Source organism: Gavialis gangeticus, unplaced genomic scaffold (assembly GCF_001723915.1).
Source record: "Gavialis gangeticus isolate Ggan-Ray unplaced genomic scaffold, GavGan_comp1, whole genome shotgun sequence".
Classification (NCBI taxonomy): domain Eukaryota; kingdom Metazoa; phylum Chordata; order Crocodylia; family Gavialidae; genus Gavialis; species Gavialis gangeticus.
The window spans coordinates 31622760-31642097 of NW_017729033.1; the positions used below are offsets into that span (position 1 = coordinate 31622760).

Here is a 19338-nt window from a genome sequence, read left to right on the forward strand (position 1 = left end):
GGGGGGAGTATACCAGGCCTCAGTGGGGGTGGGCCAGGGGCAGCCACTGTCTTTTCCCCTGTCCCCACAACTCTGGAAGTACAGCTTCCCTCCTCTTCTGGTCCCAGCCTGCCTAGCTTTTTCCTGATGAATGTACAGAATGATTTTAACCATGTATGATTTATTGATGTATGTGTATTTATTTTTTTGATATTTTGATGTCATTTTATAAAGCTTTTAAAAGTATACTGTCATTACTAAATTGTTTGCCCCCCCACACTGCAAATTTTCCATAATGCTGAAACTTTAAATAGATAAAAATGGAAATAAATACTTAAAAACAAGTATGAGAGATAAAAATCTGAAGTTAGAAACAGTTATAATAGTGTCAGGTCAAATTAATGGAAGTAGCATTGCAAATGAAGAAGAGGGAAAATGGGTGCCAGCTCAGTTCAAAAATGTGAAAACAGAATTTGAACTCGAAAAGAATACTCTGTGCGTGACCAGCTGACTTAATTCTCTTACTACAGTCTTGTCATTCTGCTGCTTTTCATTCTTTAAACCATTCCTAACTACAGTTTGTTAAAACATTCATCATACAGTAATATTAGCTTTGAGAGAGATTATATTTATTATTTTTGCACATCTCCTTTGTGTCTTTAAAATTTAATTTTGTGTGTAAATTTAAATGGTATGAAGCAGATGGTTAATTTTACACCTCCTCTCTTTGTAATGTTTTCTTGCTGCCTACTTGGGCTGCCAGTCAGCACCCACCCTCAGCAGGTCTGTATTAAGGCAATCTGAGGTCTTGGTGTAAACACACACTAACTAGGGAAAATTCTACCAAATATTGCGAAGTCTAAGAAACAGCAGTTGGAGAAGAGGTTAGATGTATGATGTTATTTAAAAGCATAGATATTCATGTATAGTGGGGCACATTGACGTTCTTGCAGTTATACAAATAGCCAAGTCTTTCTGCAGTATATTTTTCCCTCATGCTTTTTCCAGAAAAAAAAAATCCTTTAAAATTTTGATGAAATAAACCGTTTAGTATATATACACTGTTCTGTATTATTTCCCTTAGTGTTTTGCATGATTAATCAGTAGAGACATTTGTATAAAAACAGGATTTTAGGAGATAAGCAGTTTCTGATTCTTATTTCCCCACAAATACCATAAACCTGTGTTTATGACCATGGCATTGTAAAATTCCTAGCACACTTTTGGAAACTGGATAATTAATAAATCCTATTTCTCCACTGAAAACTGTGTCCTACATACAGATACTATATACTTAAAAAAATAATTCTGAATTGTATTTAAGTCCCACTTTTAGGAGTTCTGAACATTACTCCTTAGGATGTCTAAAACTTTATTAGATTTCCATCTTTTCCCTAACGTATTTTGCACCTTGTACAATACAGGCTCCTTAAAACATGGCTTTTTTCTATTGGTAAAATGTTTGCTTCCTACCTTTTTTCTATTTAAACGTGCTTTGTGGCAAGCAAGATGTAGAGAAAGCAGATGGATTCATGGAATGAGGCATGTGCAGTAAAATGAAAAATAGTTTTCCTTCTGTATGCATATGCACACTGATGTGTTCACATTCTCATAGTGATTGTCAGATGGTAGAGAGAAACAGCTTGGTATGTGTAAATTCTCTTTGAATTTTGGTAGAGATTAGTCCATCTGGACAATAAAGTTGTCAGTGCAAAAATAGAAAGCTGAAAATATTCCAGCATAAATCACATCATTCAGTTTGCTGCTGCTTTCCTTTTTGTAAAAGGAGTTGGTCTTTAGATTGCTATACAGTTTAGTTTTTAACACTTGATCTTATAGATACATGTAGGTTATTTGTATTTTGAAAAGAAGACCTGCTAAAGAAGTGAGGCCCTTCCATTTTTTTTTCTTTTTGTACAGTTGATTTTCTTTACCAGCATAAATTACATTTAGTGCCTAATGTAATCTTTTATATAACCTTTCTGGATATGTGCTTTTTCTCAAAGCTGAGGTCTCACTAAATATAAGTTTCTTAGACTATTTTTATGTATTAATTGCTTGCATAATTAACAATGAGAATTAACTACAAAAGGGAGTCTGTATAAATAACTTGTGTGGACCCTGCATAACTGGACTATTAAATGTGTAATAAATACACTTAAGTACTTTATAGTTTAAATACACAGGAAATATACTAATCTTTGAACTTATAAAATGGAATAAAACGGGCATACATTTAAAAAAAAGCCTATTTTAGCTAATTATGGAAGTTAATGGTTTTTTTATTATTTATGCAGATAACTAATATTGGTAAACTGAAAGATTTTCTTCTGCAACACAGAAAAGACTACATTAATGCTTACAGGTAAGTTTGTATTGTGTATTTTAAATCTATATTTCCAGATGTATAAAATAGAAAGTCTGTATACACAGTTGCCTTTTAACAATAAAATATGCCACTTCCTTGTGGTGTTGGATGCCAGCAGACCCAAGATAAAAAAAAAATTACTGCTGCTAAGTAGTTGGTTGATAATCTGAGCAGATACATAAACTCATACCATCCCCTCCAGTTCATTATCAGATTCTGTGAAGGGAATTCCAGAGCTGAGGAACCTTTTTGAGAACAGGCGACCATAACCTCTGTATTTCTTTGCTTTCTTGTATTGCAAACTTGAAATGTCAAGTCTGGTTGTTTGAAGTTATGGGCAGAAAGAACAGCTTTGATTCTTTGTTTAAACTCAAGTAAGAAACAGTTGAAGTTCTTGAATTTAATTACTAGCTAAGCACCCAGAAAACAGGATTCCTGCCTGCTTCAACTCTTTTTACTTACAAGATTGGAGCTATGAGGAAAAGATGAAGGATGATATACATGCAAATTTTACATTTTTGATATATTGATAAGTCAGGCCAAGCCCTGCAAATTTAATACTGTTGCAGATTGATATGTGTTTGTACTGTGTGTGTAACAGTCTGCTTTATAGAAGACGGGGTTGGAAAGTGTTGAATTAGGATCTCCAATAGATCTACATTACCACTGTAATCAGAAGTTAAAACGTTCAATTTAAGCTGAATGATGGTTAGTTATATATATTTAGTTAATTTCTTCGTAAAGAAAGTGATTAATGGTGCACTGATTTTTAAGACTGTAAACAACATTTTTTCTGTGTAACCACAGTTTTGTCTGGATTTGAGTTGCCTCCTGTTCATATGCTGATTTTGGCAGGAGTCAAGATAAACTAATCAGACAGGGTGGTAATGCAGAGATTTAAAGATCAGCTTACTGAAACTTTTCACTCCCAAGCCATCTTCTCTTTCCCCAAAGGATATTAGGATAGTATGCTTCAGGATTCCACCTAAGAAAATTCTGGGGGTAGATACACCATCCTCCAGGGTTATTTTCAGAGCCTTTCTATAAAGCAGGAACAGAGCCTCAAAAATTATCCTTCATGCAAGGATCATGCAATCCTTCATGCAAGGATTGATGACTCTGTTGCAATACTCCATGTTCGTTGTTATATCAACAAAATATGTTCCAGAGTGAATTGTCAAGTGATTACTAACACTATTTCACACAGATTTGGGGAGCAAATGTTTCATTTACACAGAAAGGGCATTTTGTTAACTCTTACAAATTGGAACCATGACTGCTGAGCACCTCTAAAAATCGAGCTTAGCTATATATCTTGACTTAACCCAAATTCATATAGACTAATTCTCTTTCTAAAACAAGAAGCAAACCGATCTGGTGGTTAGCTTTCACTGCTTTGTAATCTTAGATGGAATAGTGAATGACCAACACTAGGTGGTGCTGTAAATTTAATACAAAAAAGGCTGCCTTTTATAGCGTGAATGTTGTGAAGTGAGTGGATTCAACAGTGGACTTGCTTGAATGCCAGAATAACAGAGTTCTGTCAATAAAAAGTGGGTGTACGCTGACCCTTAGGTGATTTAAGTGTTCTGGCTACAGTTAACTTTAAGTACTGTATCCTACTAACATTAAGACTGGGAAAAAAGCAAAATACTGAACAGAGTAAAAAGTCAGTTAATTTTACTTTGGCTTCCAAAATTATCTTTACTTTTTGGAAATGTGCTTTTGTGCAACTAGTTGTAGCAGTAATTCCCAATGAATTTCCACAGACCCTAGCAGTACCTTAAAGGGGACTGTGGTTTTCTTCCTCTAGTAATAGACAAACATCATCCTCTCACTCCTCGTATTCTCATCTCTGATGCCGATAAATCTTGTCCTTAAAATTCAAATTTACAAATTATCAAATTCCATAATAGGGTACTATATTTGTCAGGAATTGCCTTAAATGTAGAAAGAGATTTCCAATACATCCCATTTGGCATGTGTATATGAGACACTTTACTTCACAGTAGAGCTAAATACTGCACATAAGTGTCCGCATCTACATGTGCAGATGCTTACTGTGCAATAATTGGCTCTAATTGCAAGTAGATTTGCTACCTGCAAATGCAAGTAGCATATTTACTCCAAGTAACTGCAAAGTAGTAGGCATGTAGACACCTGACCAGGAGCACAGCTGGCACCAGGTGGCAAGAGATTGCTCCCTACCCCTAGCAGCTGCCTGCTGCCTGGGCAGGCTCTGCCACTGCAGCCCAGGCAGAGGCAATGTCCTTCTGCCTTGGCAGCAGAGAGCTCCCAGCCCCTACTCCGTGGTCACAGGGCCGGGGCTAGGTGATCCTTCTCTCCCAGAGCTGGCCCCATGACCATGGAGCTGGTCCTGGGAGATAAGAATCTCCCAGCCCTGGCTCTGTGACCAGGGGACTCAGGCTGGGAGATGAGGATCTCCTAACACCAGCCCTGTGACCACACAGCTGGCACTGGGAGATAAGGATCTCTCAACCCCATGATTGCGGAGCTGGGGCTGGGAGCTTTCTGCTGCCAGAGCAGGAGGACATTGTCCCTGGCTGGGCTCCATTGCACCTCGGCAGCAGGCAGTTTCTGGGGGCAGTGTCCCAGACCCCTCCAAGAGACAGCTGTCTTCTGGACCCTGGGCTATCACCCAGGATGAGCTTAGAGCTTCCCCTGGTTGCTACAGGGGCCAGTTGCAGGGCCACAGGGAGCAGGAGCAGTTTGCTGTTAGGAGCAACAAGTCTTCTCCCACGTCCCAGCACGTGTGGACACATGCCTGGGAACGTTTACTCTCAAGTAGTTTACTCAAGAGTAAACTGTTCCCAGATCTTTTGCATGTGTAGATGCACCCAGTATCACATGAATACATGCAAATCTTTCTTTATTGCCAAAAGGAGCAAGGAACATGCTCATTGGAAGGTCTGTGGCTGTAGTATTCTCAATTTGTCCTCTAACAAACATTTAACAACATTTAACAGGAAAAGATTCAATAAAATACCAAAAGCATTGGTTGGTAGGGTGTCAGGATCTGATCTTGACTTCCCAGAGTAGGGGCTCAGAGGGCCACAACTCATGGAGAAAGGTGGAGTGGCAGAGGAATTCTGCTGCTGGCCCCTGATTGGCCTGGGGCTCCTGGCTGCTTTATAAGGCTTCCTGTGCCCTGTGGAAGCTGTCTGAACAACAGGGTTCTTGCTGCCTTCAGACTTCCCTGTTAGCCCCCTGGCTTCTGTATGCTGATTCCAGATCTAGCTATCCGCTGCTGATCCTGCCTGGGCTTTGACCTCTGCCTCTGTCTCATGACTCAGGCTCTTTGGAACTCAGTTCTCCCAGATTCCTGACCTTGTCTTGCCTGTTGTTTCTGCTTTGATTTGCACTCTGACCTTGTGGCTTTGACATAGCTATCCCTCAGCACTCTGGCCAGCTCAGATTAGCCATTAGGCAGACCATCAAATGCCTCAATGTGCAACATAGGGAGTGTATGAAGTGCAAGTAATTCATCTCCTTTCTGGAGCCCTTCAATAAGCAATAGCAGGTAACATTAAATGAAGCATTGTTGATCAATCTGGGGAAGAAAAAATGGGGACCAAATACCTTAAAAATTGTTTTGCTTTAAGCTATTGAACTTTCAAATTATTTTCTTTTCTTTTCTCACTTTAATCCCTGTATTTTTCAAAGCAGTTATTAAAGAGTTGGTTCTAAAGGACCCTTAGGCTGTCATAAGCCTGATTAGTGCTTCCCGTTATATATTAGCTAGGCAACAGGTATCCCTTTTAGCATGGTGTTTTTATTGCAGATTAACAGAAAAAGCAGTTTATCAGAATGTAGTTCTTGGTCACCTGCTCCTGCTTGGCATGTCACTCGGCTTTCCTTTTGATCTTTGGATCTGGTACAGTTTACCCTCTGGCTTGTATTGTTTGGAAAAGGTAAAATTTGGCAATTAATTGTGGCCTTCCATATCCGAAATGGGTAGGATCATAGGAAAACAGGCCTGGAAGGGAACCTCATAAAGTTACCTTGTCTAGCCTCCTGCTCAAGGCAGGATCATCACTGATTAAACCATCCCAGCCAAGGCCAACCTGTTCTTGAAAGTTGAAGATTCCCCAGCTTCTCAAAGTAGCCTGGTCTAATGCCTGACCATTCTCATGGTCAAAAAATTCATCCTAATCTCCTACCTAAATTTGCCCAGCTGCAGCTTGAGGCCATTGCTCCTAGTCCTGTTGCCTACAGCCACAGAGAAAAGCCCATCTCCATCTTCTCTATAATTGTCCTTCAGGTATTTGAAAACTGTTATCAAAACTCTCCTCAACTTTTCTTCTCAAGGGTAAGTAGCCCTAGATCTTTCAGCCTTTGCTCATGAGTCTTATCCCGAGACCCTAGCTTTTGTTGCCCTGTGCTGAACTTTTCCCAAGCTGTCCACGTTCTTCTTGAAGTGTGGAACCCAATGAATAGACAGTTAATATTTGGGAGGTGCTATCCAAATGCCTTCATTATTTTTAAATGCTTGTTAATACCTGGCTTCTTGTTTACCTCAGAGATTTGTTCATTAATAATTTATTCTCCTGAAGCATTAAACTGTAGATTGACATTCAAAGAGCTTGTGCTAGTTTATTTTTGTTAGGTGCAAAGTACATTTTAATAGTGGTAAGAAAAATTAACAGAAGGTAAGACTGCCCAAAAAACATAGTTTACCTGAATTTAATGTATTCATTTTTAATTTATACTTGAATGTTACAAAGGGGTTTTATACCCTTAACCAATACAGATAATGCCAGATATTTGAATAGTGATACCTGTTAAATGTCAAATAACTATTATTGCAAAGCTTTTTCCACTGAATAGAGTTCAGTTAATCTGCAGGTGTAACGTGTGACTACAGATTACTTTAAAAGATACTTAATTTTAAAGAGTTTATAAATACTTTAAAAAAGGGCTCCTTATGGACTATGGACCTAATTCTGTTCTCATGACAGTAGTATACTGATGTGATATCATTGATTACAGTGGAATTATACCTGATTTCCAATGGTATAACTTGAAAAGAGAATCAGACTTCTGTAGAGTTCTGCATTCCAATAGATGACTAGTTCTTTGTACGAAAGCCAGCCCCAAACTGCTTCTGTGATATGGAATTGATAATGTTCCGGGCTCTGAAGTTGCTTTGTAGTCCAGTGGGTCATACTATCACTGTTGAGGTTTTTACATATTTTAGATAGTACCTCCTAGTTGGTTTCCTGTTGTTTATGTCATCTCTTAAGTTATGAATCCATTTACAGTTTAGACCCTACATTTTTTTCAGTGCTCTAATTTCAAGACCTCTCTGAAAGGTTTAACCAGCTGTTTCAAATTTAACTGAGATGCTTGAGCTGATAGTCCCTAGGTTTGGGCCAAGGGCTGTGTCATGCTCTGTGAAGATCCTACAACTCTGGAGATTATTTCCTTCTTTGGATTCATAGAACACACATGTCTGGTCCTTTAGACATGTAGACAGGATGACATAGTAACAAGTGTAGCAGGCTTACCTTTTTGGAGCTTGGGTCGAGTCCCAGGATCGAGGGTCTGCTGTTTGATTGGTGGAGCCCACCCATCAATCCGGAGGCAGCATAAGGGAAGCACTGCCCCACCTTTTTCCGAAGGAAGGGGGCAAGGAGCAGCTGGCCCTGAATCAGAACTGCGCCAGCCAGGTCCGGGGAACTTTGGGGGTGGAGCCCCTGAAGAGCGTAAAAGGGGAGCGTGCTTGGCATGCTGGGGAGAGATGACAAGGGACGGTGAGGAGAGAGGAGCTCCAGAGACAGCCGTCCTCGGGACCCTACTTAAGTTTCAGCGGTGTGCAAATAAGCTCATGGGGATCAGGCTCTAGGAGCTGCTTGAGGTGGCTTGAGCCTGCGAATCCAGCAAGCGGCTGGGCAGCTGGTGTGCAGATCAGCACATGGAGAGCTGGGTCTGGGAGCAGCTCAAGACTGCTCGGGCCCCACATGGTGTGCGGATCAGCGCACAGAGAATCCACCCTGGGAGCAGCTGGCGGCTGCTTGGGCCTCACCCGGTGCACAGGTCGGTGCATGGAGGACCCACTTGGGATCAGCTCATGGTTGTTTAAGTTAGCCCCAGCCCTAGGCCGAGTGACCAGGCCCTGCAGTGCGGCTCCTTCTTTAACTAAAAGAGCCCCGGTGCCCAGAGCAGGGCCTGGGAAAGGGAGGACCTCCAGTGTCAGACCAAGGAACCAGAGCCTGTAAGGGTTTGGTTCCTGCAAGAGAGAGAAAGCCCTGGGCTGTCCAGCACAGGGTGCCAGGCCATTGAGGAGAACCGAAGGCGCCGCTGGAGAGAGGCTCTTGTGGGATCAGCCACCAGGTGACCAGCCTTGGCTGCTTCAGGGAGGAAGCGTGAGTTGCTGGGGAAGCAGGCCTTGCAAGGGAGGTGTGCACAGGAAAGGAGGGTCTGCCACCTCCACCCTCCATTGCGGGAGGGGCATGTTCCCAACCCAGGGCCCTAAAGGGGAGGGGCTCCAAGAAAACCCCTTGAACAGGTACTGAGTGCACTCCCTATTTTGGGTGATTGTTGTTGTGTAAAGGTCTATATAGCTATGGGTATTCTTTAAGGAAGTTTATATGGTTTATATGTTCTTAATGTGTTAATATGTAGGTCTAGGAAATATTATTAACTTATTTGGGTTATATAAGTTGAGTCCCCATATATGTTTATCGTGTTGTAACCTTAACTATCTTGTTCAATGTATTCATTATTATATATGTTGAAAGTTATATGGTTTATGTGAATTGTGGAATATTATATGTAGTGATATATGCTAAGCTTCATGTTTTATCTTAAGTATTTATTATAGTAATAAATGTTGGGAGGGCATACTATAATGTTGGGAGGGCATACTATAACATTTGCATGTGGGGCAAGGGCAGACTGCTGCCGCGGACCAGGTCTGGGGCGGCATTTGGTTCTTCCCAGCTGGAGCTGAATGAGTTTGCGCTCGAGATGAGTGGTAGCAGTCCTGGGAGGGAGGCTACAGGCAGGTTGAAGCCTCCCCAAAATTTGCTGTAGCCTCACCCCCAGCCTAGGGCCACCCCTGCCTGTCCTGAGTGCAGCCTCAGCCTAATCGCCCTGCCTCAGTCACAGCAACAGCCCACCCTTACCCCACGTACAGATCTGAGGGCATGCGCACCCCATGCCCCCCCGGGTGTGTGCAGTGGTAGGAGCCGCTGCCTCTCCCCGTGCCTGTGTACGAGCTGTTTGCAGCTCTGTCCTGTGCCCCACCCTGCCTGGGCAGCACCTACCCCAGCACCACTCCCTCCCTCACTGTGGGGGCTTCGCTCTGCCCACCCCACGCCCCTTCTCTCGTAACAGACTTAGCAACTGAACCTGGCTGCTCTCCATACCGCCAGGCTGCACTCTTGGCTACCTGCGCACATGCATGGGGCATTTATTGGCAACATTGTTGGCCACATCAGTCAAAAAAAGCCAATTGCTGATACCATCAGTTTTCCTTATATCGGTGCCTATCCAAAATGAGACCAATGTATCAGTGCACCTCTACTTTTAATTGTCATATCATGATCCATCCAAATCAGTGATTCTCAGCCTTTTTACACTCAAGGCACCCTTTGGAAAATGCCGGCTTTTAACCTTCACTCATTTTTCAACTTTAGAAAAATAATGGAGCAATTTTTCTGTTGCGAAATACTTAAAACGTAACAGGTAGGGATGTTTTTTGACACTATGGATTCTTATTTGAAATCTTAGGGCTTATGTTATGATCATGAGTAGGTCTTTACATACCTAAAGGCCCCTCTAGACATTTGGGTAAAGGTATGATGGGATCTGATACGCGATCCACACCTCCTGCCATGCCACACATGCAGAGCAGGAGTGTGATTGTGGGATCCAGCATCAACTCCAATTATGCCTTATTGCTGGTGCAGAGGGAGTCCAGGATCTTTGTACTAATTACGTACAAAGGATTAAAAAACATTTACCTATGCTTTTATTGTTTTCTAGCCATGTTATGTCTGAGTACATGAGAATGACAGATACAGAACGTGATCAGATTGATCAAGATGCTCAGATATTTATGAGGACATGTGCTGAGGCCATTCAACAGCTGAGAACAGAAGGTAAAACGTGGAAGTAAATGGATGTTCATTACTGATAAATGCTGATGTGATTCTGAAAATCGTTCAGAATATCCTCCTTCAATAGTGTACATTGAAGTTGAATAGGCTCAAATTTTGCTCTTACTTACACCTATGTTATTAAATTTACTTTAGTGGAGTTGTTATTGATTTACTTTGACAGGAGTGAGAGGTGAATCCAGCATGTAGAGCTGAACTTATCCATCTATGTTCAGTAACTGACATATGAGGGAAAAGAAAAAATCTTAAGAGCTTATCTAACGTTTACCATATAAGTAGCAATTTTGTAATCTGGCATATGGACCTGATTCAAAGCCAGGAGGAGTCTTTTCCATGTAGGTATACTAACAGGCCAATAATTCAAGCCACCAACAAGTACACTGTTAAAAATAGAATAATTTTGCTCCCAGTTGACTTTTTATTTAGCAGTTATGGGATAAAATGGATAGATTGCAGTGGGACATTGCTGAGCAGGGGTCAGAACATAGGGCTACTGCCCTTCCCACTGAGCCATGCTCCCTTGAGCTTGACCCACAAATCTTCCCTTCTTGGCTGCTCAGTGAGTCAGCTTCAGCAGGACCTCTGGGGCATGCAGCCCTGGGGTCATAATAGTTGGACAGCCCTGCTTTTGGTGATGTCCAGGTCAGCCACTGCCATGGGCCACTTCCTGCCACCTCCACCATACTCTGCCAATTCCTGTCCCCAGCAATCAAGGGGAGGGCTGAATTTGATGGCCATGGTTAAGCAGCACCTGTTGCAGGATGTGGGGAGAGAATAGCAGGAACTGTTATAGAGGGGTGTATGTTGAGAGTGCTGTGCAGGGCAACAGAAGGGGAATACATTGGGAAAGCTTCATGCTGCCTACTTTCCATGCTGCTACAGGCCAACTTCAGTTACTTTGTAGTCTAAATCTGGCCTGATGGCCATAGATTACCAACCCTTGATTTAGAATATTATAGATGTCTTTTTTTTTCTCTCTTCAAGCTTAGCCTGAGCACAAGTCCATTCTATAATACACAAGTAGCTGACACACATAAGAAGCATGCCTGCAGGAAATTTCAACACACAGGGTGGCATCTACATATGTGCTTTACTGTGGAGTAGACTAATTAGCTCCAGGGTAAAGCGTCTCCATGTGCACCAGTATTAGGACATGGTAAACTAATTCTCCACCATAAGATAGTATTGTTGGGGACTGTACTGTTTTACGGCGGAGTAATTAACCCCACTAAAACACACATGTAGATGGTGACCAGGTGAGTGCCAGACTCCTGCCTGTCACCTAGCCACATGGGTCCGCACTTTCAGCACCCTTGTGACCCTGCCAGCTCCTCCACTACTAGCTGCTGCCACCCAGGGATGATTCCCTGTGCCCCCTGCCAGCCTGGGCTTGCTCTGCGTTGGCTCAAATTGCTGCTGTCCCAGGTGCACATGTAGACAGTGCGCCCAGGAGCAGTTTTTTCTGGCTCAAACAGCTCTGGAGTTTATTGCTTTGCCTTAATTTCATATGTAGATGTACCCACAATGATAGAACAGAGAAATTACAACATGGTTCCTGTTGGGTTTTATTTCTTCTAAATCATTTGCTGTCATGAATATCTTTGTTTGATTCCTTAAAATATATTATAATGCTGTTTGGTAATGACGTCTGTTTGTAAATGTGAAATTGTCTTTAAAGAGAAAACTGAAGACATGAACTCTCATATATTTCAAAACAAAGTATAACATAATTCCTTTTTCATTTTAGCACTCAAGGATGTCCTACCTCCACAAGTGAAGGAGCACAGAGCAGCTGTCTTGGATTTTGTTGAAGACTATTTAAAAAGTAATTAATTGCATGCCTTTTCAAGAAATTAATAACAGTCCAGAATTGAATGGTCATTTGATTATACAATCTGGTCAGCCTGGTTGTTTTTATATTTAAGAGCATAATAATATATATATTTAATCATGATCTGCTAACTGCATTTGTTGTGTTTGTATGTTTTCTTGCCATGTTCAACAGGAGTATGTAAACTGTACTCTGAACAGAGAGCCATCCGGGTCAAACGAGTGGTAGATAAGAAAAGATTGTAAGTAGCATTACTTCAAAATTGTCTAATTGCTTAAGAAACTCATTTGCTGAATAGATGTGGTCTAAGTGAATGGGACAGTAGAAACTTAACAGATACACTTATTCATTAGCAGATTATGAGCAGATTGTTTTAGATGGAATAACCTCAGCAAGCTAATGGCTCAATAATAAAATTGCTTTATGCTGCTTTCACGCACAGTAAAGATTATAAAATGCATACTGCTAAAATGTATAACCATTTGCTGTAGATTTTAGAAACGTATTTGAATAAATCACAAACTGGAAAATCTTATTTTAACAATCCAGCTTGACATGTACAAATAGGGAGACTCTTTTAAAACTCTGAAGTTACCTGCATAATTCTTCCTCTTTAAAATAAGAGGTATGATACTGTATGTAATATAGTCCAGCATGGGGACCAAACAATATGCCTCAGTGCTAATGGTACAAGATATTATACCTGTTGATCTCTGATCTTTCTGTTTAGTTGATATGAATGGTATAAACTGATACTAGCGGAGGTGGTAGGTGTTTGTGATCAGGACCAATTGTAGTTTTGCTGCATAGCTAGCAGAAGGTAGCAGCTTCTACTGCCTACCAACAATGCATGGATTTAAACTAAAGCTCTGGAAGTGAAGAGTTTTCCAGTGTTCTACAAGTCCTCTGAAACATCTAGCCATGTCTTTCTCAAGGAACCCAAAGCCACTGTGAAAGAAAACAAATTTGTGTATTTTCCAGCCACCTATCAAAAACATAACTGCCTATGAGGCTTCCTTTTCTTCATGTGAAGAGACTGAATAACCAAATGGGCAAATTATCAATTTTAAGTTTGTCACTTCTTTTTTTTTTAAAAAAGAAAACAACACTTGCAAATGTTGCAGTAGTGCCACCAACCTTTTCTCAATCTGCAAAGTGCAAATTCCAACCTGAATTTTCCTTAGGCAGGTTTTTATATGGCAAAAGTATACTAGTAGTTTTATTTTTAAGCATATTTCAAAGAAGTCATACTCCTTTATGTGTTGGAAATTGAACATGGCAGGTGTTGTTTAAATTAAAAACTAGTAGGGTAGGATTTTTTTAAATCCCAGGGGAGTATGTTGCATTCAGAATTGTGAAATACATCTATAATCAATGATGACAAGATTCACTCAAGGTTTCTCCCCTTAGAAATGAATACTGGAAAACTGTTTTATTTTTATTTTGCAGAAGGGCATAAACCAACTGTTTGGAAGAGTCAGGATTTGCCCCCTGAAATTCTTCATAACTGTTGACATATAGAACCCCCAGATGAAACTACAAGCTAGAAACAAACTCAAATGGAATGGTTTTGCACATTAGATGAACTATCTTGTCAGATTCAGCATTTTTAATATTGAATTTTGAAGATAGACAGCATAGCAGCTTGCAGACATGGAAAAAAAAATCAAAACATGTTTTACTTTAATTTAAACTGGACACGCTCCTGCTCTGAGCCCAGCACATGCCTAATAGAGGCAGCACATTAATCCAGCCTGGCTCTGTATAGGTCAGGTGCTTTCGTGGGTCTTTTTTGGCACTGTTTTCTAATAGCTGATTGAATCAGCTTTACATAAAAGCACCAGAAAGCTCCGCTGAAGTGCCTGATCTGTGCAGAGTCCCTGCGGAGCTGGGTCAAACTAACTTGCTGCTACTTCTGGTAAAGTGCGGGTTTGGTGGGGAGGGGAGCAGGTTCCACATCTTCAAGTAGCCCATGATGCTAGTAACCATCTAATTGGTTAATAAGTGCTCCCTGCTATTCCACTTGCCATGTCCTTTTTCAATAATTACAATGTGAAGCCTATTTCCAAGATTTTTCACATATCCAAATAGGAGAACAACTTAATTTTATGAAACAGTGAAAAATTGCTACACTAGAATTTGGAATATTTCTATGTTCTAAGCAGTCTTGTAATATTTAAAGGGGGAAAAAATCCCACCATAAAAAAACCACATAAAAAATCAACAAGTGAAAAAATCCCCCAACTTTTCTGGAAGACCAAAGGGTATGGCTTTGCCATTTATTTTACTCAAGTGTGGGAACTGATAAACAGATGTTAGCCAAGTGGAGAATGTATACATTGCAGATGTAACATAATGGCTACATTGCTATTTAAATTAAAATTCAATATAAATAAATCACAGGGCATAAACCAATCTTTTCAGTGACTTTTATGGAAAAGCCATTTTTTTCCTCTACAACTACTTGATTTGTAACTTCCCTCAGGATTTCAGGGTATACTTTGTGTGAGAATAAGAATCTGTTTTATCATTTAAACTAGGTTTTCTTAAAGTCTTCTGTATTGCAAGCTTTTTATTCACTTTAATTGAAAAACTAGTACATTAGTGTACTTTGGAAGTTGAAGATTACAATAATAAAGGGATACATTTATTTCATAGTCAATTAATCCTGCAATAGATCTTCTTTAGTACAGTTTAGTAGGTATTAAATATATGCTTGTTAACACAATTAACACAAACCTTTTAGTATGGTCTCAAGATTAAGTCAATCTAGTTTATTTTAATTTTGATGAACATTGCAAAATCTTAAACAAAGGTGCTGAGTATTTTAAGTTTATGACATAATATAACTTGACTCTGTATGATTTCAATTGTTGTGATAAAAGGTTCTGCCAAACACTTATGACTAATTGCCCAAAGTGAAGGGCTGAGAAGTACAAAGGCAATAAGACTTTTATATAACTTTGTATAGTTAGATTAAACAGACATTAATGCTTGTTACCTACTTAAAGTTTTAACACAGAGGTCAGCAATGTTTTTGGGCGTAGTGCCAAAAATACCCACAACCACGACTTGTAAGATGTTGGCATGCCAGGGGTGGATGGCAGGAGAGCCATGAGGGGCCCAATCCTTGTTTTACAGCCCTGGCCCTTTCCCCACTGTCTACCCTGAGAAGCACGTGCCAAGCAAAATGCTTTCGCATACTTACAATCTGGCACCCATACTGGGGGTTGCCTACCCCTTTTTTAACATATCTCAGACTTTAAGCTTCTCATCCGAGGTGCAGATTGGAATCTCTGACAATGTACACACTTTTAAAGAAAAAACAAAAGTCTTAGTAAAAACAAAGTTTTTTTATTATCTAGGAAATGAGCAATTTAATCGTGTTAGAATAGTAATATGAACTGTATGGACAACTAAAGCTTATGTTAGACTTTTCTCTATTGTGCAGATTTACCAAGCCTTTCTCCTGAATCCCTACTTCTTGTAACTAAATTTTAGGTCCAAATAAAGATGTTTGTTTCTTTTATCTTTTTAGATATTCTGTCCTGAGGGCAATCAAATTAGGCTTTCTGTCCAGTTTTGATGTCTGCTTATATTTGAACAATCTCTTACATAGATAATATACCAATTTTTGCTAATACTTAAACACAGTAAAATAATTAAAAGAAAACATCTGTGCAAGAACCACAAGCAATACCTCTGTTAAGCAGCAAAAGATTACAGGTCATATATGAAGTTAACTACTTTTTTGGAAAGTTAACACTAGAAATGCTATTTTTAGTTTCTTATTACCTAGCAGATTTTCAGCAGTATTCAAAAATTTTAAAATATGAGGTCTGTTCTTTACATTCTTCATATCACAGCATAGTAGTTAAGCAGTTTATTTGCTGTTACAGAATTCTAAGTAAACATCTGAAGTTACTTAATAAAATATATTGCTGTTATTTTTCAGTCCCAATATTATGATATGTTTGCACCATCATTGGTGAAATATGTATGGCAAATATTTCGCAGATGATTGCTGACTGTCCTTCTGATAACTTCTGTTTTATGTTGATTTCTTGTTAAGATCACAGAATATATAACAAAGAATTGGAGCTACTTTAAATCTGTCTATCTGGTAAACTTTCTTGCTTTGCTTCTAAGTAATCTATTCGGCTGTGCAGTAAACAGTGTATGTACACAAGATTCTTTCCTTTTGACTGAGCTATAGGATTATTTTTTTGTTTGCTGAGCGTAACAAGATACAAGGCTCTGAGGCTGGACCGCAGCTGCCAGGGGTTAGAGGACAATAGCCTACCTGCCTAGGAGCATTGGGCCAGCTAACAGGGATGATTGGCTGGCTCTAGAGGAAGTTAAAAAACCCCCAGGGAGGGTAGCAAGAAAAGGGGGAAGCACAGAGCCACAGTTGCCCTCTCAGAGTCTGAGAAAGGACCACAGGTTTTAATTTAGCTGTTTGTTATTGATATACTTGTTTGCTTTATTGTTTATGTTGTTTTCTGTGGGGCAGGTTTTCCCCAGAAAAAAATACAACTTCCTGGTGAAAGGAGTGATAACCCGCGACACATAGTGGAGAACACGAGGATTCTAAATTTAACTCCAGCAGTGGAGACAGGAGTCCTGCTAAAATGGCTAGAGGGGCTGGAGTAGCAGCAACAACAGCTGTTCCAGCAGCTTCAACTCCATCAACAACAGCTCTACAGGGAGCAGCCCCAGCAACTGCAAAAATACCTGAAACATCATTTGTAGTCGAGGCAGACCCCCCTCCCCCTCCCCACAAGTTGGTGACTCACCTGATTTCCTGAGTATAGAGGGTAGAGTGCTCACTCCACCAGATGGGACTTGAAAATGACCTGGAGGCCTTCCTCACAACTTTTGAGTGGGTGGCGGAGACCTATCAGTGGCCACAGGACACTTGGGCTGTGAAGGGGGTCCCTCTGTTAACTGGGGTGGCACAGGCTGCTTACCAGGCCCTGGAAGTGTAATCACCCCCAGCTTACAAGACCCTTAAAGTTGCCATACTAGACCAATTGGGACTCACAGAGTAGGTCAGGGTTCAGTGCAATCTGACCCCACCTCCAGAGGATGCAAAGGGTAAGGGAACCTTAGAGACTCCTTAGGAGAGTGGACTGGACCAGGTGGGTGAAGGCCAGGATTTCATCCATGATCAAAGGGAGGGCCTAGTATATGCCCATCTTTATAGATGGTTGATTTGGGTCATAATGGATGCAAGTTTAGCAGCCCAGGATCCCCAGTCTGAGTTGCAAGGGGACCTCTTGATGAGGGTGATCAAAGACAAGGTCCCAACTATTAGTGCCAAATAAGCACCACAGTCAGGTTTTGAAATCAACCCATGATGTACCATATGAGGCCATTTGGGGGTGGAAAAGACCCAGGCTAGTGAGCTTGGCTACAGCACAAACTCTGGCCTCTGAGCTGCTACAGGCATTGTCCTAGGTGGGTGTTCTGGTGGAGGTTTTAACTGACCAGGCCATGGTCTTCATGTCCTGGCTACTGGAAGAGGCTTGGGGCTTATTCGTGGTCCATGCTATAAAGACTTCAGTGTATGAATGGATTAGTCCCAAACAGATGGATTAGTTGAAAGGTTTAATCAAACTGTGAAGGGGATGTTGATAAAATTTGTCAAATGTGGGGGGGGAGGTAGGGGGTTGACCCAATCTCCATGGGCTGAAATACAAAGCCTGCTGGAAGAATTTAGAATTGTTTACAGGGTTTCTGGGCAGAACTACACTAATTGAATACCAGATCATCCTCAGGTTGAGCTGTGGAATTCAGAAGGGACACTCAAGATTTCTAGTATGGCTGAGGGAAACGTTAAAACAAGAGAATAAGAAGATGGTGGACTGAAGGGTGATATAGGAATTGGCCAGTGAATGGAATAGACCAATTGTTTTGGTGCCAAACGTTAATCATACCATCCAGTTTTGTATTGACTGATTTACCGTATGCCCAGAATAGATGAACTGATGGAAGGAATAAGCAACACAAAATAGATAATCACCCTGGATTTAACCAAAGGATATTGGCAAATGCCTCTGGACCCAGCGTCCTGAGAATTCGCAGCCTTTGCAATACTCTGGGGACTTTAGCATCTCCAGGCTGTGCCTTTTGGTCTCCATGGAACCCTTGTGACCTTCCTAATGGGCATAGTACTCCACCCACACCGGGCAGATGTGGCTACTTATCCAGACAACGTAGTAATATTTGCCAACACATAGGTGAAACACCTCCAACGGGTGAGAGAGGTGTCATGATCAATACAAGTGGCTGGTCTCATGGCCAAGCCAACGCTGCTAAATCTCACCTGAGATACACGGAGACTAGATACCTAAGATATATACTGGGAAATGGCAAGGTCAGGCCCCTAATGAACAAAGTAAAGTAAAGGCCTTGGTGGAATTACCAGTGCCAACTACTAAAAGTCAGGTTAAGTCATTCTTGGGATTAGCAAGCTACTGTCTGCAATTCATCCCACAATTTGCTCCCATCACAGCCCCACTCATAGATGCTAACTCCCTGGGTGCTCTGGGGCTCAAGCACACACCAAAAAAAATTAGCGGGTGCTTAGCACCCACGACCGTGCTTGCAGATGTTACCAAAAAAAAAAAACCTAAAAAATCCCCATGCTTTCCAGAAGTAACACATTACTTCAACCCAGCTCTGCAGCATCTGTAAAGACTGGGTGCTTCAATTGGGCACTTCAGCAGGGCTTTTTGATGCTTTTAGCGGAAGCTGATTCAATGAGCTTTTACATAAAAGTGCCAAAAAGGCCCCATTAAAGTGCCCAATGTTTACAGATGCTGCAGAGCCAGGTTGAAGTAACATGCTGCCCCTTTTGGGCATGTGCGTGGCTTGGCATTTAATGCGCCAAGTTTAAAGTAAAGCTCCAGGTTTTTTGTTTGTTTTTTTTTGTGGGGGGGCGGGCATTACGTCTGCAAGCACCAACTGGCAGAAAACAAAGTTGGTGACTATGCGGCTCCTGCTAACTGACC

At 41.0% G+C, this 19338-nt stretch overlaps 1 protein-coding gene across 1 annotated transcript in view; it reads left to right on the top strand.

Annotated features, from left to right (window-relative positions):
* STX18 (syntaxin 18) overlaps positions 1 to 19338 on the top strand; it is a 147707-nt gene that overhangs the window by 84297 nt on the left and 44072 nt on the right. Inside the window, exons 3-6 of the mRNA XM_019526231.1 lie at positions 2277 to 2344; positions 10358 to 10473; positions 12239 to 12316; positions 12497 to 12563. Of these exons, the coding sequence (XP_019381776.1) occupies positions 2277 to 2344; positions 10358 to 10473; positions 12239 to 12316; positions 12497 to 12563 (329 nt within the window). The remainder of the gene's footprint in view (positions 1 to 2276; positions 2345 to 10357; positions 10474 to 12238; positions 12317 to 12496; positions 12564 to 19338) is intronic.